We start from the raw sequence: 19,722 nt of genomic DNA on the forward strand, positions 1-19,722 counted from the left end.
TTTTTTTTGCGGTCTAACAGTGTCACTAGTGTTGATGGACATTATAGACAGATGGACAGATAGACAGATGGACCAGTTAACATGGACCAACAATCTCACCAGTGTTGAAGGATAACCACGGTTGTCTTTTTTGCAATACATGCGTTCCTGTCTTCCGTCTTTGAATTATTGCAAGTGCGAACTGAGCAAAACAAAATCCTTACTGTACGGGAGAAACCGTACTACCATTCAGCCCCGTAACATTCTTTCCATAGGGGAAACTTTGGTCGCTCTGCGGGACGGGATAAAATTATCCGATCGGAATAAAATTTTGCACACATCCTTGTGTCATAGTATCGACAAGATTTCCGACCCGGCCCGACGAATCCGACAAACTTTTCCAAAATGGACCACCCTAATCCCCATGCATCCATTTTCCAATCCGCTTATCCTCACAAGGGTCGCGGCGGGCTGGAGCCGATCCCAGCCGTCTTCGGCCCTAAACCGGTTGCCAGCCAATCGCAGGGCAGCTTTTATTTACAACTGACAGGTATTTAAAAATGAGCAAAAAAGAACCAAGCTAGGCAAAAAGAACATGCAAATTAGGAGGAGGCAAAAATAGAAATTTGACAAGCCAATTCCGGGAATAAGGCATTGTGGTTATTAAAAGAATTACAATGACCTCCTCAAGAGCCGTGCTCTATTTTTACACGCGGCTCATGTAAATCTGTGTCACTTCTCCTGATGAAAGGCACACTGTGAGGATGAGGATGCCCATTGTACCTGCAGGAGCATGTCTCCGGGTTCTATCCTGCCATCAGCAGCCACAGCTCCGCCCTTCATGATGGAGCCGATGTAGATGCCACCGTCGCCGCGGTCGTTACTCTGACCCACAATGCTGATGCCCAGAAAGTTGTACTTCTCTGTAGGGGGACACACAGAAGGGAACGTTTGAGTGGTATATCACTGTTGAGACAGTCCATGAGAAGAAGGGAAGAAAAAAAAAAAAAAAAAAAAAAACGCGGGCACCTCAAGGCATTAAATCCCTTTTCTTTTCTTTGAGAAGCACGTTTGCAAATCACTGGCTTCATTAAGGAACAACTTCTTCATTTTGAGGTGACATTTCTTTTAAGGTTAATCCCAGGGACCTGATGCAAGGGTTTTATTAAAGATTAAGAATAGGACATTAATTAATGAATGAACATTTGCTTTCCCTTTTTAATATAATCACATTTCTTCAGTAGGGTAATGTCAAACTTAGCATTTCCGAATAAGTAGTGTGGCCCTAAAAGAAAATAAATTCTAATGTTTATATGTATGTGTGTGTGTGTGTGTGTGTGTGTGTGTGTGTGTGTGTGTGTATAATATATATCAGATCTACTGTAGCGTACTGTATTATGAAAGGAAGCAAATAATAGTGACATTCTAAACCTGCAATAAACTAGATCAGGGATAGGGAAGTCCGGTTCCTCGAGAGCCATGTCCTGCATGTTTTAGATCCCTCCCTCCTCCAACACACCTGATTCAATTGTTCATGCTCGTTTCAGGCCTCCACAGAGCTTGTTGATGAGCTGATCATTGAATCAGGCGTGTTGGAGCAGAGATGGATCTAAAACAGGCAGGATATGGCTCTCGAGGAACCAGAGTTCCCTATCCCTGCACTAGATTAATATCCTCTTAATCTTCTTGTCATATGTTATTCCTCTGGTTGACATACATCACAACGCAACATTATTAATTTCCAGTTCCTGGTCCCGTAGCTGTGTGTATGTACTTGGAGGATTATTCATGATGATACATGCCATTTTCTCTGCAGACACTTGTTGGACTGCCTGCTCTTTTGAAAAGTTGGATATGCTCAGTTTTGATGCACTTCCAGCCAGACTGGTGTACTCGATGACCCAAGGATTTACAGTAATTTTGGTGTTTCATGATTCCAGGTCAATCTTAGCAATAAGCATGGCTTCTTTAGCTTGTGCTGATAACAATTCGTCATGCCTTCATGAGTACGATACTTGGAAGAAGTGCAATTTATTCACCTTTGCCCCAAGCACAAAGCGAAAGTGATGATTAATGACTTAGGAGCGAAGGTGACATATGCCTATATTGGTGTTGCAGCACACCAATGTGCATGTGTCCAGCCCGGCGAGTCGCAACGCTTAAATTAAACTAAAATATTCTCTCTATCCACCCCCGATCTTCCGTTTTGCCATGCAATGCGTTTTCATTTGGAGCAAAATGCAAATTTTGACTGGCAACCTACGATGCGAAACAACTTCTTTCGACTGTTCCATCAACAGGAATCGGAACTATTCAATACAACGTAAAGCAGCTTCTACTCTTCTTGCAAGACTGCCGGACTAGTACTTGTATGCGAGGATGTTAGAGCAGGAAACGGCTGGAAGTCGATAATTGATTTATAACACCTGGGAGGAGGAGGTATTAAGATAAAGGGGGAAATCTTTTGTCTTAGTAGTATTATTCAATATTATTATGGATGATCAAATATGTTTGAAAAATCATGTGTTTCCTTGAGAACTGTGTTGGAAAATTGAACGTACCTATGACACTTAAAGGGAGGACTTACCCATGTTAAGTGTGACGGTGATGATGTTGAGGCTCATGGTGGAGTCTGTGATGCTGCTGAAGGAGGAAGACTGCAAAGGCAGGAGGAGGATGCAACATGTGATGCATGTGGCAAATAACTCCGGTTGACATCAAGTCAATAACACGAAGCCCGCTCATTGGCGTGTCACGCTCAGCGTCACAGCCAATTTCAGCAGCCATTTGTGTCTTCGAGGCACTCACCCGGTCTATTTTGGACACTTTGTGTCTCCGTCGGCGGAGCTTGTGCCTGCGCATCAGCTGTGAGGAGGTGCTGTGTTCTGTGGAGCTACTGAGCCTAAAAGACGATGCAAGAACGTGATTTCAATTCAAAGATCACCTTGGAGGATATCAACTAACTCAAGAGACACAAGTGCTGATTTGACCTTCCACTGCGTTGCAGTTGTACTTCAAACCAACTTCAGTGTTTGTCAATCACATTGGTTCTAAATTGTGATCATGAGCAGTTACGATTATTGTTTCTAGAAAATCTGAACTATGAAGAACAAGAATATTGTAAATGTGAACATTTTGCAAATATTAAAGGTTCCAAATGAAATCTTTAGAACCTGCCAATTACAGTGGACGCCCACCTATTTGCGGTTTGGCATTCACCAATTCACCAATTAGCTGATTTTTTTGCTATCATATGATTACTCGCATAAATACTTTTTATTTTTGTGACACAATGCTGGCTACAGTATGTACAGTTCTTTATTCTATTTTGTCTTTTATTGAGACAATGAATGGTTATTGTGGTGCTGTCAAAACACCCCCCCACCCAAAAAAGCATCAAACTACCAGTAGTTGTCAGCTGAACCACACTTCAGTAGCAGAAGGCTGTTGTGTGTGTTTCGGCAGAAGTTCCTTCTACACACATTCACTCAAATCTAACAGCAGCCACACCAGATTTGCGATTGGCAGTTAGTGGGAGAGGGCTAGATACTGTCAAATAATTTTCAAATCCGTCAAGGCCAAATATACGTTTAATTCAATTCAGGAATACAAGTAAAGGAGAAGCTCTTGTAGTGACATGGCACAGTTGAGACAGAGCTTACCTGCTTGCGTCGTCGTCGTCTTCGCTGTCGACAAACGAGCTGGACTCCAGCTCGCTGCTCATGACGGAGGGGCTGTCGTAACCCATGGCCGAGTCCCTCACAGTGCGCTCGGATTTAGAGTGACCGTTGATGCGAGGGACTGGAGACAAGTCAGAGGGAGTGAGAGTGGCCGCAACATTAGCTTCACCAACATTTGCTGCCGTATCCCCAAAATCGGCCACTAGTGAACACACTTTTGATTATTTCAGAGAGGTATTAATGTTCATCATTGTGCTTATCATTTGCAGAGGTGTATAACTGCACTGCATCACGCAGAGCTGTTTCTAATATTGTGCCGCCATCCTTCAAGTGGGTGGGGTAGCCAAGATATTCGACACGGCTCTTACTTGAAATGGCGGCTTTGCCCATCGTTATTTTCCAATGCCTCATTAGATTGCGCTGGTGTCACTAAAGTTGGGTGCAACTCAAAACTAAGCAAAATTCCAACAGATTCATGTGGACGGAAAAAGATTGCGATACAGTACATGATTTGAGGTGGTGGGAACTAGGAGCAGAGAGAGGACCCGGCAAAAAATAAAATAAATATTGTTTTTTTAAAAATCACACACAGCACACATACACTGCCGGCGGTGGGTAGGGGGCGCCTCCGGGTAACAGCGCCTCGGCTGGAGCACTCTGCTAAGGCGGAGAGGGCGAGACAGAGAGCACATCTGCCGAGCTCTCGCAAAACATTCCAGCAATGTGGTCGCTCCCATCGCAACAAGGTGCGCCTCACAAAAGGGGAGCTTGAGCCAACATCCTCACAGCCATGACCTCACGTTTGTTCCCACACACTGATTGGCTGACTGAAAAATAACCAAGCATGTTGTCATCTAATTCTCACCTTTGCTAAGGACACTAAAACAACAACAACAAAGGTGACTCACCACAGTCGATAGCGAGCCTTCATCGAACGTGCTGACAATCTGACAGGCCAGGACCAAGTGTTGTCTACGTGCCGCTTCTCATGACACACGCAACTATAGGACGACAGGTAATCTGCCTCCATCCAATCAGAGCACAGAAAGGTAAGGCTATCTTTACGATGAGGAGCTGTCCTCCCCCATTGCTGTCTCAGTTGAAAACATCCTCTGCGTGTTTTAGCCTTTTTCCTCAATTTTGGACGACAGCTGTTTCTGAGCGAATGCTGCAATACGGTAACACAAGCTAACACACCTAATGTCTCTACACGCTCTCCGCCCGATGGCAATATCAGAAATGCAGATCACCTGCTGGCCTTGGAACAGATCAAATCCCTCCACCAAACTCCATTGCCCTTCAGGGTCCAACACCTGTTCCAAAGCCTTCCAAGAGTTTCAATGACATTATTCCTCTCAAAGCGCTCTGGCACAGACAGAAAACTCAGAACATATGATCTCTGGCTCAACAGGTTCAAGCGATCATCTCTCACACTGCATTGACTCTCTGACAGCATCACTTGAAGCGGGTGTATAAGGTGACCGGGGAATTCCTGCTGCTGACGCTGCAGGCGTCGAGGCTTCGACTGCGGTCTTTATTATGGCTTCACATCCAGGCCGTGGGATTGTGGCTGCATTCGGTCAGCCAATGCAAATCAAGGCAACTACCGGTTCATGACATTGGCTTTCCTTGGTTGCTTGATTTATGAGATCTGCACAACTGCTGCTGCAGCACCTAGGAAACAGCCAGCAAAACCGCCGCTTCCATTTAATTTAATGAGCAGAAAATCAAGCCTCTGTGTGTGAGAACCACAAAAAACAATTGACCATTTGCAGATCTCCGGGTCGTGCAGTGCATTATGGGTAAGAAACTCTCCTTGGCTACCAGCTTTTCCTTTCGAACTATTGGAAAGGAGCGTACAAAGCTGTGATTTGGACCATTCATGACGTGAGCAAAGTGATCTGAAGCAACAGAACACTCAAGCGAATCAAACGCTAATGTGCCATGCCATAATAAGATTGAAATGTGGAAAGATTGCTCGATTTAAAAAGTGTCTGAGACGAGAGCATTTATTTCTGCCAGGCTGATCGCATGTGGTGTCTCTCACTAGTTTTGCTGTCTGGAAGCTTGCTGTACCGGATCTTTTCCTGTAGGGAAATTGTGGCAAATGAAAAGAGGTTTACAATGCTTAGATTTCCCCCCCTCATATCAACGTTCAAGCCTCAAATTACCATGAGAGCAGTTAAACGTGGCACAAAGTGCACCTGGCGTTTGTTATATGAGGCATAAAGCCTTTTCAACAATGCCTGTCGGTTTTAAGGCATACAGTTCAAAATACGTCTATACACGGTCATAGAAAAGCACTTGTTTGGTAGCTTTTTTTTTTCACCTTGATTCTCACACATGCGCAGAGCAGATCTGCAAGTGGCTTATTAAGTGATGGTAAAAATAAGTCTGCAGGAAAAGAAATGATTCTAATTTGGCAGAAACTAGTCAATGAGAGAGAGAGAGAGAGAGAGAGAGAGAGAGAGAGAGAGAGAGAGAGTCTATAGTTATACAATGGGTTGCAATAATAGTATCTATTGTTGCCATGGCGACAGCAAATAATTAAAGAACAAGGCTGTGCTCATTTCCGTGTGCATAGCCTGGCACAAGTCATGAGTATTGTCAAATTTGGGAAAAATATGATTGAACCGGAACCATCTAATTTTCGACACTGTTGTTTGGTTTAGTGATTGTGCTGTTTTGGAATGCCTTATAGTTTAACTTGAATCCCATTTAGAAAGAAAATAAACATGTTTTGCATGTTAACAACTGTGTTGTACTCTACAATTGATTAATCGACGATTTGCTTGATGGACCAGCCAACAGTCTCAGCACTCACTGTTCCGACTTGTGGACAGTTTAAAATATAAACAGTTGAAGGAAAATTGAAGATATATGCAAGTTACAAAAAAAACAAACACACAAAATCTGGCAAAAGCAGCTGTACATGACTTATTTGTAGGACCAAAAAAACACTGACACCAGTGCTGGAATACAAGTTGGAGAAGAACACATTTTTGAGCCGGTCACAAAGATGGTTGTGATGCAAGATGGAAGACAGAGAGGGGCAGCTGTCCCTAGTGTGCAGCATCTGATGTCAATATTTTACGTTCTGATGCACAGCTTGTCACAGGCGCCCGAATGAACATGTTGGGGCAGGCAAATTATTTTGCAATGGCGCCACATGGAAAACCGCAACGCTTGCGGAGGGCCCAGCCAAGAGGTAAACCTGAACTATGTCTTGATTATTTTTAATGCAGCATATTTTTCAGACAGTTCAAGCATGAGTTGCTAATTGCTCAAGAACATAGACTGGGGTGGAAACAAAGTGCGCTCTGCCTCTCCCAACACAAACTCACAGTGTTGTGAGGGCATTAGAGTGGATTTCCAAATGCAACCATTGTTAACAGCAGCCAACGAGTTGCGATTGCACTTGAAACTTCCACTTGTAAACTTCAGAAAAGCTTTTCTCGGGGGCGGCATGGCTCAGTGGTAGAGTGGTCATCTCCCAACCCAGAGGTTGGGGGTTGGATCCCCGGCCATTGCGGCCATGTCAAAGTGTCCTTGGGGAAGATTACTCATGTCGTTACACTTTAAACTTTAAACGTCAATTTTGTGCACCCACCGCCAAGTCATATTAGCCCCTCCTAGTCAGGACTCTCAAATATAAACAGTAGATAAGAGGGAAGTATAAAATTATTCACACTGATGTATTATACTACAGTGATGACTTATAATAGAATGAATGCATACGGTATATGAAACTGTAGATTTGCATTGTCGTTTTTTTGCAATCATAGTTGCTAGAGGGGCTGGAAAAGTCACTAGTAAACCGTCGCTAAGATGGCAGCAGGTCATAGTCTGAGCTCTCGCTCGCTGCCTCACTTGTGCTATGAGGGTCGGTCAGAGACTGCGGAGGCACCGGATGTGGCCCCCGGCCCCTAATTTGCCCAGGTTTGTGTTGGGGGATACAAAGTTCAGAGTCAAATCGAAAATTCGTCATACTTACGCTCGGTTTCTCGAGCTCTTCTCCGCGTGCGCTCTCTTTCCCGTTCGCGCCGGTGGCTGAGGAGTGACTCTGTGCCCGTCTCAGTATCCAGGCCGTCACGACTGCTTACCGCGTTGGCACTACAAAATCAGGAAAACTTGAGGTTAAGAGGGTGGGGGTGGGGGGGGGGCAACTAATGGGACCAACACTTCGGAACACAAGCACCAGCAACTGTTCTGCACAATTCTTGTGTTTAGCTTCGGAGGGGATGTGCATCCGATATGAGGACAGTGTTTCAAATTCACAACCTCCAGCCAGTAAGCTACGATAGGCGATGTGTTTTCCACGGTCATTATTAATAGCCAGAGCGGCGAGCTGCAGAGAACGTTACTCTGGACAATGCTGGCATTAATGAGATCCACTGAAAGTGCAGCCAGCTGGTGCCTTCAGCGTGATTTGAAAAGAGAATGAGACACACAGAGTACAGAATGGCAAAATTGTGCATTGGCAGATCAGGTGTGTGCAGAGCAATGAACAGGCCCAGGTTCTTGGTGTCTGCAAGGGCTATGCAAGGGCTAGAGGACAAATTGGTACTCAGTCACAGAGCTGGCGGCACTTGAGACTGGTGAGAATGCCGTCACTTTATCCGCCTGTCTGTTACACCCGTTTTGGAAAATATGTTTCTTCCACACGTATACATAATGCATGGCTGTGATAATTCATGCACATGCTCAGACCTAAATGAGCACATTCACTGTGCAAAGACAGACGGTGAGATAAATTCTCAATCAGCCAATGATAATCGGGACACTGTTAACATTCTGCAAGGAAAGCTGCTCGATGTGGAATGCTGGCGGTCGCTTCACCTAAGATGGACGTCACCAGCGAGGGCATGCAAATCGAGGCTCACGCTACATTGAGGTGTTACTACGAGCAGTATGTGAAAATGGAGGTGATGGCTGCCCATGAGGCTGTGGCTGTTTCTCCATCATGGGGTAGATTATTCAAGGCTAAATTGCAGCGTTGAACAAACGTCCACCCCCCTTTTATAAAACCAACAGCCCCTTTGCAGCAAATGTCCGCCCCTTCACTCTAGGGAAATGGAGATGGATGCTTTTAATGTCTGTTCATCCCGATTAGCAGGCAGAAGCACAGCACTTGCGTCCACTCTCAGCACAAAACAACCTACTCTGTATGCTCATCAAATGGAGCCATTCACACCCACAAACACGTGACCGGCATGAATAAGGCGCAAAAGGCAAATGATGTGGTAATCATATTCCAGCTATTTAGGGAGAGCGGGAAGGGCTGGCTACGGCGACGAGGTTCGCCGCGGGGAATTCACTCGGCTTGCCTGTCTGACTCAAAGAGGAAAAGAGAAAGGGTGAGCTCAGGAGCAAAAGCCAGGAGGGTGGGGGAAGATTTGTATGAAGGTCGTTGCACTGTCACTTTGCACCACATGAGGGCAGTAATGGTAGCTCCAGATGGCATCAGGAGGGCAAGCTGTTTCGCAGCAGCAGCAGAGGGCAAACTTGAGCCCGGACGTCAAATGCTGGATAGAGAGATACACCGAGACATGGCAGACTGTTTGTTCTCAATATAGAGCCTCGGCAGGATTGCTTTGGCCCTGCAATGACAACAAGCCTCAGCCCCGATACTGCCAGCCCTTCAAGTTATATTTAGAGCGGACCTTCCCCTTAGCAGGAGGCGCGATATTCTCCAGGTGTTGGTCATCAGGCTGCCAAGAAAATATTCCTGCCTGCGTGAAGGAGTAAGATGGACTGGGGCGCCGTAAGGGAGAGAAAAACTCATGACAATGCGAAGCTTTCATGACGGAGCTGGGCCCAAGAACATGAAATTAGACTTTCAGAACAAAGGTGCAGTCCTAAGAGAATAAATCATATGCACTGTATGTAATATTTTCAGGAAAATATAGCAATATAGTGAACCCCCAATTTCTGATTACTAAGTGAATATTTACAATGTAGACTAAGAGGGATTATGTAAAAATGGCAATTATTAGCTTAACCTCCTTCCACATTTCAAACACATTTAAACTGAGCAAAACACACTTGTAAATTAATGATAAGCACATTTGACCACAAACAAAGCATAAAATTACATAAAAAACTGCATGTATTGTAGTATGTGTGCATGTCTTTTGAAATGTGGGCCTCGTGGGATAGCATGTGATGGCGACATCAGCGAGGAGGCACGAGCTAACCCGCTTGGCACAAGCTAGTCTACATGTCAACGTCTGGGCGTGAGCTGTGGCCAACGGTAGTTCCTGCATCAGTGTGCTCATCATGTTGATGAGACAAACTGTGGCTCTCCTTTCCCACACATGAGGACATGACAGATTTCTGCCATAGAAGGAGGATTCTACGCAACGGGCAAGGAATTTAGTTCCACACAAAATCCTGCAATTTTGCGGAGCCGCTGTAGGTGAACTGCAACATAGCAGAGGAATTACAAAAGTCATTTGAACCCTCTCTATCATTAGGTAACATGTTTAGTCGCATAACTGTTGGATGAGCCAGCATGCTTCTGTCTCTGTGCTTCTTTTTCAGTGGAAAAGAAACTTTTTTTATACACCTAAGAGTGCACCTCTGACATCCTTAAGCACGTGCCCTAATGAAACTACAAACTACTCTCCTTTCATCAAAATAAAGAAAATCCAACCGAAGTCATGTAAAACTGATATGTCTGACAAAAAAAAGGGAAAATGAATACTTGGCCATTGGAGCATTTTCTTTTTTTTCTTTTCGGTGTGCCTATCATGCAAATACGGTTGAGTGCTTTGAGAGACTAATGCTACTCAATGACTGCCTGAAGATGGTTATGCTGCAAAGGCTATTTTAGAGCAGCATATGCATCGTTTGTACAAATAAGAGCCAACAAGCGCCTCTATACTCCATGGCCAACAAGGAAGGACTCAAAGTGGCCCCGGAGCATGATTCTATAGTTCCCTTTTAGCACATACCCGAGGTGGCGTATTCACACATACTGTAGGCGCACAGCAACTTCACCTCCAACCAAGTCTGTGATGATGAATCTATGTGGCAAACTCAAATGGGCACACTGCAGTAACAAGGTCACGCAGGAGTGTGTGCTGGAACACGCGTTCGTATGCGTGGAATTGTGCACACACAACGAGCAGCAATTGGCCTACTCACTGGAAAGAAGGGGGCCGGGAGTCACCGATGCCGCCTGTTCTCTCCAGAGGAGGGGGCAGCTCTGGATGGCTCTCTGTGCACTGGGATCCTCCATCGGAGTGAGTGCTCTCTGCAAGCACCAACTAGGAGAGGAAAGAAGAGAAGGGGAATCAACAAATAATCTAGCACTCACACTCACACAATCAATTACAGTCAGTAACGTACAACTGTCATTTTACACCAAATATTAGTGCTCCTTTAAACAATATAACCCTCAATTGTTTACGTCGTCACCATTTTGAATGCATGGGTAGAATGAATTAATGTTTATTTTGAAAGTAACAACAATAACAATAAAAACACATCAAACAATCAAAAATAGACAATGAGCACCTACCACCAAACATGCTCAAAAAAGAGTGCGAAGAAGTCTAGCCCACCCCTTCGGCAGATTTTCTTCATGCAGCGCTACACATCTATTCTTTGTCCATCGTAAGTATCATTCTAAAGATAATGATAAGGCCCGACTACATGTTGATAATATCAAATACACAAGACGCAACACATTGAGAGAAACACCATACCAAACCATAGGGAACCTACATACTGTCTATCAAGAAGTACAAATGAGCAAGACTTGTGACTCCTGAACTCCAAGCGAGCGTTTGCCACACCCCTTGTTCAACTGTATCCAGCGAGTGTGACTTTTGTATTTCATCCAGGATGTTTCTGCATCGTTTTAAGCCCTCATGTAGACTGTTCCATAATTTGACCTCTTGCAATGAAATTCTGAATCTTCTGTTTGTGTGAATGGTGTTAATTTTGAAGTTTGATTTACCACTTCATTCATTTCTAAGCCCCCACAAACATTTGTTCAAAGTTTTGTTGTAACATCTTTTTAACTTTGTGCACAATCTGTGCTGTTTGAAATTTCACTATTTTTGATCATTTTGTTTTGCCGTACTTAGCTCTGTTGCTTCACTCATGCAGTGTCCAAGATGGTCCCGTAACGCAACAATATTCGTCAACCTCACGCTCAAGACTTGACCAATCAACCTGCGCTTAATCCAACTGTTATGGTAACTGGCTCACCCTTTTGGTTCATCATCATCATCGTCATCAGTAGTAGCAGTAGCAGCAGTATGTGAATTGTGTTTGTTTCCGCCAGAGGCTGTGCTGATTGGGAAACGTTTGGCACACATTAGATGTTGTCAGTCAGAGGCTTTAATTTTTGAATGAACACGTACTTATGTACCCTGATTAATGGACTTTAAATGGCTCTTAGCAGGTGCACACTTAGTGCTTGTTTATTTTGTTGTTTGAATTGTTAAATTACATATCGGGACGTTGATCATTCTAAGGCAGGGGTGTCAAACTCAGTTCCTGGAGGGCCGCTGTCCTGCATGTTTTCCAAGTCTCCCTGTTGCAACACACCTGATTCAAATGAACAGGTTCAATGTCAGGCTTGCGCAGAGCTTGCTGATGATCTGATCATTTGAATCAGGTGTGTTGCAACAGGGAGACTTGGAAAACATGCAGGACAGCGGCCCTCCAGGAACTGAGTTTGACATCCCTGTTCTAAGGGTACAAAAATCACCTGTATTGCGGTATCAACTTGACTAAAAGTCGAAGTATGTGACAGTATTGATGTCTGGATTTTGATGAGGAATGTTATTTCAAGAGCGCTTGCCCCTTAAATCCAATACCAAGAAGTCAAATGCAAACTAACTGAGGAACATTTTCATGATTTCGAATCATAGGTGTAAACAAAAAACAAAAACGACAACGAAATGCCCCCCTGCAAATGAAACGGGCAGCCTGCTGTACAATGGTGCTCATCAATAATTCAGGCCACAGCTTTAACCTCATCTTCATTCTTCAATGAGAGTGGAACAGCGAAAATGTAAATCCTCTGCTAACACGACAGCTTGATTTAATTGGACATCCTTTATTGTCCCCTGGAGACACTTTGGTAATTACACAATACTGTAAGGCAACTCAAGCGACAGAGTGACAAATGAGTGCGTTGCTCCACATGGAATTGATCCACTGCACAATGGATGGTCAAGAAGCCGAGCATAAAACAGCATAACTGAAGAGTGTTGAAAAAAAAAGCTCTGTGGAGGCGATCCCATTTGGATGAGCCACAAGAGCGGCATAGAAGTGCGTTAGGAGGCATGCACGCATGTGTGCGTGTGTGTGTGCCACACATCAAGTCACTTACCCAGGACACCACCCTGCCATTGAAGCAAGGCAGCTTGGCGTTGTCATCAGAAATCTCTTCTTTGACAACCCTGTGGAGGAGAATGAAACACAAAGTCAGGACAACAGCTCGTTGTCAACAAACAACAACAACAACAATAAAAAACAAATTTTGTAACTAAAATGTTGAGACATTTTAGCGGGTTCTTGTATTGAAAGCAACCTGGAAATAAGACACTCATCGCTGTACCAAACCAAGCACATTTCTGAGGTGGGGCAAACCTAAGCAAACAGACAGCGAAATGAAACAATCTCCAAAAACTATAGGTGACATCAAAAAACAACAACAAAAAAAAATGTCTTCCTTGGAAATAAATATTTCCAGTGCTATCAGTTAATGGGGCTTTAAAGACTCGATGTGTTTCTCAGTTATTCAAAACTGAGTGTATGCTGAATTCTGTGAACAAACTACTGTGCGCCACTTTGAATGAGGAAGGACTTCCGCTGCCCGAAGAGTGATGTTGCGCACAAAAAAATACGTCACAGCAGACAAACAAATTTGATCGGAAGGTTCGTTTTGAACCTAGGCACAGTCACGATAAAGGGCTTGCTCTCCAGACCCACTTTATTGCTTTTTCGGGTGGCGTATTAAATTAGTTGTTCTCAACCCACCTCTATCCTATCCGCCCGGCACAATGCTCAATTTGTATACAAGTTGTCATTGCAATCACTCAACTGTCCACTAGGGCTGCCAAGATTAGTCGATTAATCATGACGACGTCGATGACCAAAAGAGTCGGCAACTAATTTAAGTTGTTGACTAGTCGGTATTATTGTTCCGGTTATGTTTCCCCTATGATAAGAGACTCTGTGGCTCCCGCCGCCCTGTTTGCATTTTCTGTGCTTGAGTTGACGCACATGCGTAGTAAGCGTTGATGTTGATGTCACTGGAAAAGCTACGCCTACTCTTGGCAGTAGGAATGAACAGGATACCGTAAGTGTTAAAGCTTTATTTAAGGAAAAAAAAATACCATAAATGCAGTATGCCAATGCTGTCATGACTAACTGTTATCGGACATCGAAGGTATGCACTTTTTTGTGGTTGGATGGATGGATGGACAATGCATAGTTTTTGTTCTATTTTTAAATAGACCCAAATTTTGTTTTAAATGTCAAAGGCAACAGTACTCAAATAAAAGTTCAAATATTGTACTATCAGCATTATTATCTTTGTTTTTAGATTACCCAAGGAAGGCTGGTATAAGTGGCAAGTTTAATGAAAATTAAATGTACTATCATAATTCTCTTCATTATGATTTTTTTTACATACCTGAAAGAATTCAAGCTGTAAGATAATGCTTATATAAGAGCAGCTGCTTGCTGGTGCAGTATGCTGTGATTTGCCACGTTCATGGCTTAAGTTCTGAAAAAATTGCCTTAAACATCGGCTTCATCCATAGTGAAGCAGATCATTCATTTATACTGAAATTATTTATAAATCTCATCAGAATGTTAATTTTCAGGTTTTCTGACCAAAAAAATAAATAAATCAGGCAGCTATTTTAGAAGGCTGAAGATATGATCCGATTAGTTGACTAATCGCGATTACCGTTTGTGATTAGTGGACTAGCAAAATAATCGTTTGTGGCAGCCCTATTGTCCACAAATATTTGCAAACTGCAGACGTTATCATTGTTACATGACGCAAGTTTCACATTAGCTTCCCACGATAACTACCAGAATGTGGCCCCACTGGCTCTATTTACTTCCGGCTGTGTTGCAATGTTTCGTATCATCAATGTATACATTTTCTTTCGGCAAGATATGTGTACCTCTGGATTATTTGGCTGCTTTGTAGCCCTTAAAAATAAATAACATTAGCTTGATTTTAAAAATCAATCTTGTTCCATGATCCCGATTAGCTGAAAATTATGTTATTGGGCCTGATTTCTGATCATGTGATGGGACATCCCAACCCCACCACACACACCCACACCCACACCCACACACACACACACACACACACACACACACACACACACACCAAAATGAGGGTTCTATTGTCTACGTGACATTTTTATATATTGCACGATGACGTGCTTATGTCTTACAGCATGCACAACCTGCAAACACAAATGAAGAAAAATAAAAGAAAAAAAACAGGTAGGTTCACACACTGTAATGGATGAAAGAAAGCACATTGAGACCTTCATCAGTGGCTGTAAATGGCCATCGCAAAATACCTTGCAGTTAACCGTTGACCTGCTGGGGCAAAGTTCAACTGCAGCCGGTGTCACAGCTGCCAGGCACACGCAGATGGTGCGATGGAGATAAGCGGGCCAGTATACTTACAATCGTGATCATTGTCAGGCAGTTGCAGTCGAGCTTATATTATGTGCGACAAGTCATTTTGTCGTTACTGGAGCAGTGTCAATGATTGACATATCTCCACTGGAATTTCTGGCATGCCTCAAGTTTGGTGTAAGCTCTTACAGTTGAACCAGAGACTTATCGATCAATCTGTGAGACATGTTGTCCTCATTGCACCTACTCAAAGTGGCTGAACAACCGGCTAAACTATGTAAACATAAGATGTATGGGTGCGCACACGTGCGCATGTGGGCCTATTGTATGAAGACATATGTGCCTCTTCACAGATAAAGATACACACAGTTGAGAGAGGCACTTTGCTTCACTGTTAACATTGATTTTAGGATTCATGTTTTGAGTCCACAGAAGGCAGACATGCCACCTTCTTCTTGATTTGTTCTGACACTTGGCAACAGTTTGAAAGCGCACTACTGACACCTACAGAACTTCAGTGGAACAGCAGGGACTCAAACTATACTATACTGTGCAGTACAGTGTGTACAGTCATGTCCACAAGTTGTTCCATGAAATGTGAAATCATCACTTACATTTTACTTGATGTTGCATGCAATTAGCTCATACAATGTATGTTTTAAATTTCAATTGACAATTCAGTTGTTTATATATATATATATATATATATATATACACACACACACACACACACACACACACACACACATTCATACAGTGATCCCTCGCTAACGCGGTTCACTTTCTGCGGCTTGCTGTTTCATGGATTTTTTTTAGTGCAGTTTTTTTAATGCTTTTAAACAGTGAATTGCGTTCTGCATCCTGATTGGCTAAGGCACTGACCGACGTGAACAGTCTCCGCACCTCGTCTCTGTACAGCTTGCCAAATTTACCTTTGCAAATTATTGGTCTTTGGTTTCATTGTATCAGTGGCGGATGCTGGTCTGTCAAGGAGGGGAAGCTCAATTTCGGCCTACATCATAAAATGTGTCCGTTTATTTATACGTGAATTCTACTCTCCGTTCCTTTCCAAAAAAAATGAAAAGGCAAAGGATGCCTTCACCATAAGATCATTGGCTCATTTCGCTTTCACTCAAAAGGAGATTCAGCCTCAGAGAGATCATCCAATCATCATGAAGAAAAGCTGAGCTTCTGCACGCCCACTGACCATAGACTCCCAGAGACGCTGAGCGTCCAATGGGCGGGACAAAACCAGCAATTATCCAATGACTCGCCTGGTTTCAATGCATTGGGACAACCTAAAAACTCTCTAGACGCCCAGCGTCCGCGCGGTCGACGCTCAGCATCCACACAGTTTAAAGCACAGTGATGAAGCTGCGGGAATGAATGAGAAGAGAGTCGCGTCATAACCAGTAATAAGAAGCTGATTCGGAGCAAAAGTTGAGCGCGTTGTCGCGTTTATTTCGTCAATGACATGTCCACACAATTGTACGTACACACATATATTTGATCACTTACTTTTTGACATTTTAGGGGAAGCTGAGCGTCCCTTGCAGTCTGAGAGCAATCGCCTCTGCATTGTATACATAGTTCAGTATTGTATAATAACTGTAAAAAATAAAGCTGACTATCAAGTTCCAAGTACAACTTTACTGTCAAATGTGCTGTATGTGAAAAATACAACACATTTGAAATTTCGTCCCTCTCACATTTTGTTGCTTTTTTTTTTTTTTTCAATAAATCCTACTTCTATATATATATATATATGATGTGTGTATGTATGTATGTATGTATGTATGCATGTATGTATGTATGCATGTATGTATAGTAAGCGTGGAGTCCTGTTCTAATGTTTCTGACAGAATTTCAAAATAAGGAAAATTAAGATCAATTGTGATGATTGCACCTAAGAAGGATCTACTTTCATTATTTTGCTCTAACATCGCTAGCATTTATCCGAATAGTTTCTGTCTGAATGCATCGTCAGGAAAAAAAATATTGTTAGCGTGACAGGCCTACCAATAAAAAAATCTAAATACAGTGCACTGACTAAAAGGAAATATATTATGACGCCAGTCAGCTTCTCTACCACCAGGCTAGCAAGTTTTCTGGGGGAAACACTGTATTGCATTATTTCTTATTAAACCACAAAAACAAGGTGAGGTTTGAAGGAAAAAGTGGATAACCACAAAGAGGAAATGGCAAGCTGGCTGGAAGAAAAAAAAGCTGTGGCTATCATCGATTCCTCCCCTCACTGACTGCATTGACCACAGAGACTCTTCAAGCTTTGCTTTCTAACCACAGGTATCGCTGACATCATGCCACAAACTTGCACATCCATAACAATCACTTTCAGGAAGTATAAAAAAAAAAAGCATTATGTCTGATGAGCCATTGATATTGCATCAGAAAGAAGACCAAGCCCTTTTCACCATGTGTATATTGGTGAGCAATATGCAAAAAGAATACACCACGTGCAAGCGGACCAATAGTAATGACTTGTGAACAAATGGGAAATTTGGACATAGGATCTTTTGGCCCGATACCAGCTATATTTAAATTATGATTGCAGTCGAGCATGACTGTAAAACAATAAGAAATACACAAAAAATGGTACTGCACTGGTACGGCTCGGCAAAGCCAGCTAGGTCTTGCTGACGCATAAAACTCGGAACAATTTTCATTTTTGATTGGCTGTTACATCTGAGCCGTTGCTAAGCCCTGAACTGCCAATTAAAAATTTTGAACCCAGTCAAACCAGTGGTTGACGCTAGGTGATGCACGAAAACTAGTGGTGGAACATCTTGGTGCAAAAGCTGTGGACGAGGGCAGTTCGTGCCAACAACAAGCTGCAACTCTCACACTGAGACGTGAGAAGGAAGAGGCACGGCACGACCATCGGGCAGTCTCCGGCAGCCACCGAACACTTGGTGAGAATTTCCCGGCCACTGAAGACACTTAGCCACGCTGTGGAGGGAGTGGCGCTAACGCAGCCTTTGCGGCTTGTGGAAGTGGCTGCCGCTGGGTGAGCTGCTGTGTCCACCTCAGGAAAAAGTCAAAGGAAGTGCAGACTAGTTATGTTGAGAGTATTTGCATCCTCTCTTGCTAGTTGCACGACCAGTTCAGTTGTGATGATCAACAAACTAGCAGCTGCGAGTCTCCTTCTTCATTCTGCCGTTCAGCATAATGAATGACTAATCCCATAAACATCTGTTACCAAACCTCACCTGCAGCTCCGCAAAATAACTATATTCAGAACATTGCAGGTTTAGGACAACCAAGTGGCAATAAGACAACAACACAGCACGGCCAGCGGGCACAGGAAGCAATAAGACTCCAAATTGAAGACAAATAGGCAATCAGCTGGTTTGTGGAGGTCCAAGTTAAGACCTTTTTAGGGCCACTTTGACCAAATGCAAACCTCTGATTCACTATTTTATGACCACTCAACGATGTTTGATTTTTTTTTCTCCTAATAGGCTACAGTCAAAGTGACTTTCAGCTTCCATGTCAGGGGTCATCACGGCCACAGCGAGGCACTCGCATGATTTGCATGGCGCAGTTTTTAGGCCCTTCGTGACTCAATCCACCTATTTTTCTGCGGGCTTGGGAATGGTAGCGATTGCCTATTGGTGCACTGACCGGTATTCGAGCCTGCACCGTCTGCGTGAATTACAGCAGCATGTACCATGACAGTATCAGTGCTTTTTCAATATTCCACAGGATATGTATAAATCATTTTTAGTGACTGTGTGCCAACTATCTAAACATATATGAAATATAACAAATATCTAAACACAAAACAATTATAAAGCAACATTAAGGGTTTTATGGCATATGCAGTATTCACTGTAGAAGGTATGAATATGGCCTACAGGTGTATATTTGGACTCAAATGCTCATTGATGAGGTCATCATATCTGTCTCAGTGTGAAAATGGCTTCTGACCGCACAGGTGGATGAGCTTCTCGCCTTATGTGTGGCATCATCCAACAGTAATCCATCCTCCATGTTTTCCCGGCTGCTTGGGAACTACAGTGGCAATGCTAGGCACCAAGCTAACTTGCTCTGCACAACCTCAGAGATTTTGCAGGCTAGTATCGAACAACAAAAGGGCAAAAAAAGCACCAAAAAAAAAAAAAAAGCATATTATGGAGCGTAATCAAGTATGAAAAGCAAAACTGGTGGGTAAATTAATGAGTGTCTACAGAGAAAACAATGCAACAGCTACTAGGGTTTTTCCTGGCTCAAATTAGGGCAGTGGTACCATCCTTACCATGCGCCATGACGTGCATGTATTCTGGAAATTCAACTGAGCCACTTTCTTCGACAGGAATTACTTTAAGAGTAACTCTTAACTTTAAGTTGTTAAGGGCTCCAATGAGAATATGACTATTTGCATGTTGAAACATTCTTATTAAAACTTGCA

At 43.2% G+C, this 19,722-nt stretch overlaps 1 protein-coding gene across 3 annotated transcripts in view; it reads right to left on the reverse strand.

The window, feature by feature from the left end:
- dvl1a (dishevelled segment polarity protein 1a) overlaps positions 1 to 19,722 on the reverse strand; it is a 37,225-nt gene that overhangs the window by 10,473 nt on the left and 7,030 nt on the right. For all 3 annotated transcript variants that reach the window (XM_019865154.1, XM_019865155.1, XM_019865156.1), the window contains exons 2-8: positions 13,012 to 13,081; positions 10,809 to 10,930; positions 7,654 to 7,772; positions 3,642 to 3,780; positions 2,788 to 2,881; positions 2,567 to 2,636; positions 763 to 902 (exon numbers count right to left, since the gene is read on the reverse strand). In XM_019865154.1, the coding sequence (XP_019720713.1) occupies positions 763 to 902; positions 2,567 to 2,636; positions 2,788 to 2,881; positions 3,642 to 3,780; positions 7,654 to 7,772; positions 10,809 to 10,930; positions 13,012 to 13,081 (754 nt within the window). The remainder of the gene's footprint in view (positions 1 to 762; positions 903 to 2,566; positions 2,637 to 2,787; positions 2,882 to 3,641; positions 3,781 to 7,653; positions 7,773 to 10,808; positions 10,931 to 13,011; positions 13,082 to 19,722) is intronic.

Source organism: Hippocampus comes, unplaced genomic scaffold, assembly GCF_001891065.2.
Source record: "Hippocampus comes isolate QL1 unplaced genomic scaffold, H_comes_QL1_v1.1 scaffold124, whole genome shotgun sequence".
Taxonomy (NCBI): domain Eukaryota; kingdom Metazoa; phylum Chordata; class Actinopteri; order Syngnathiformes; family Syngnathidae; genus Hippocampus; species Hippocampus comes.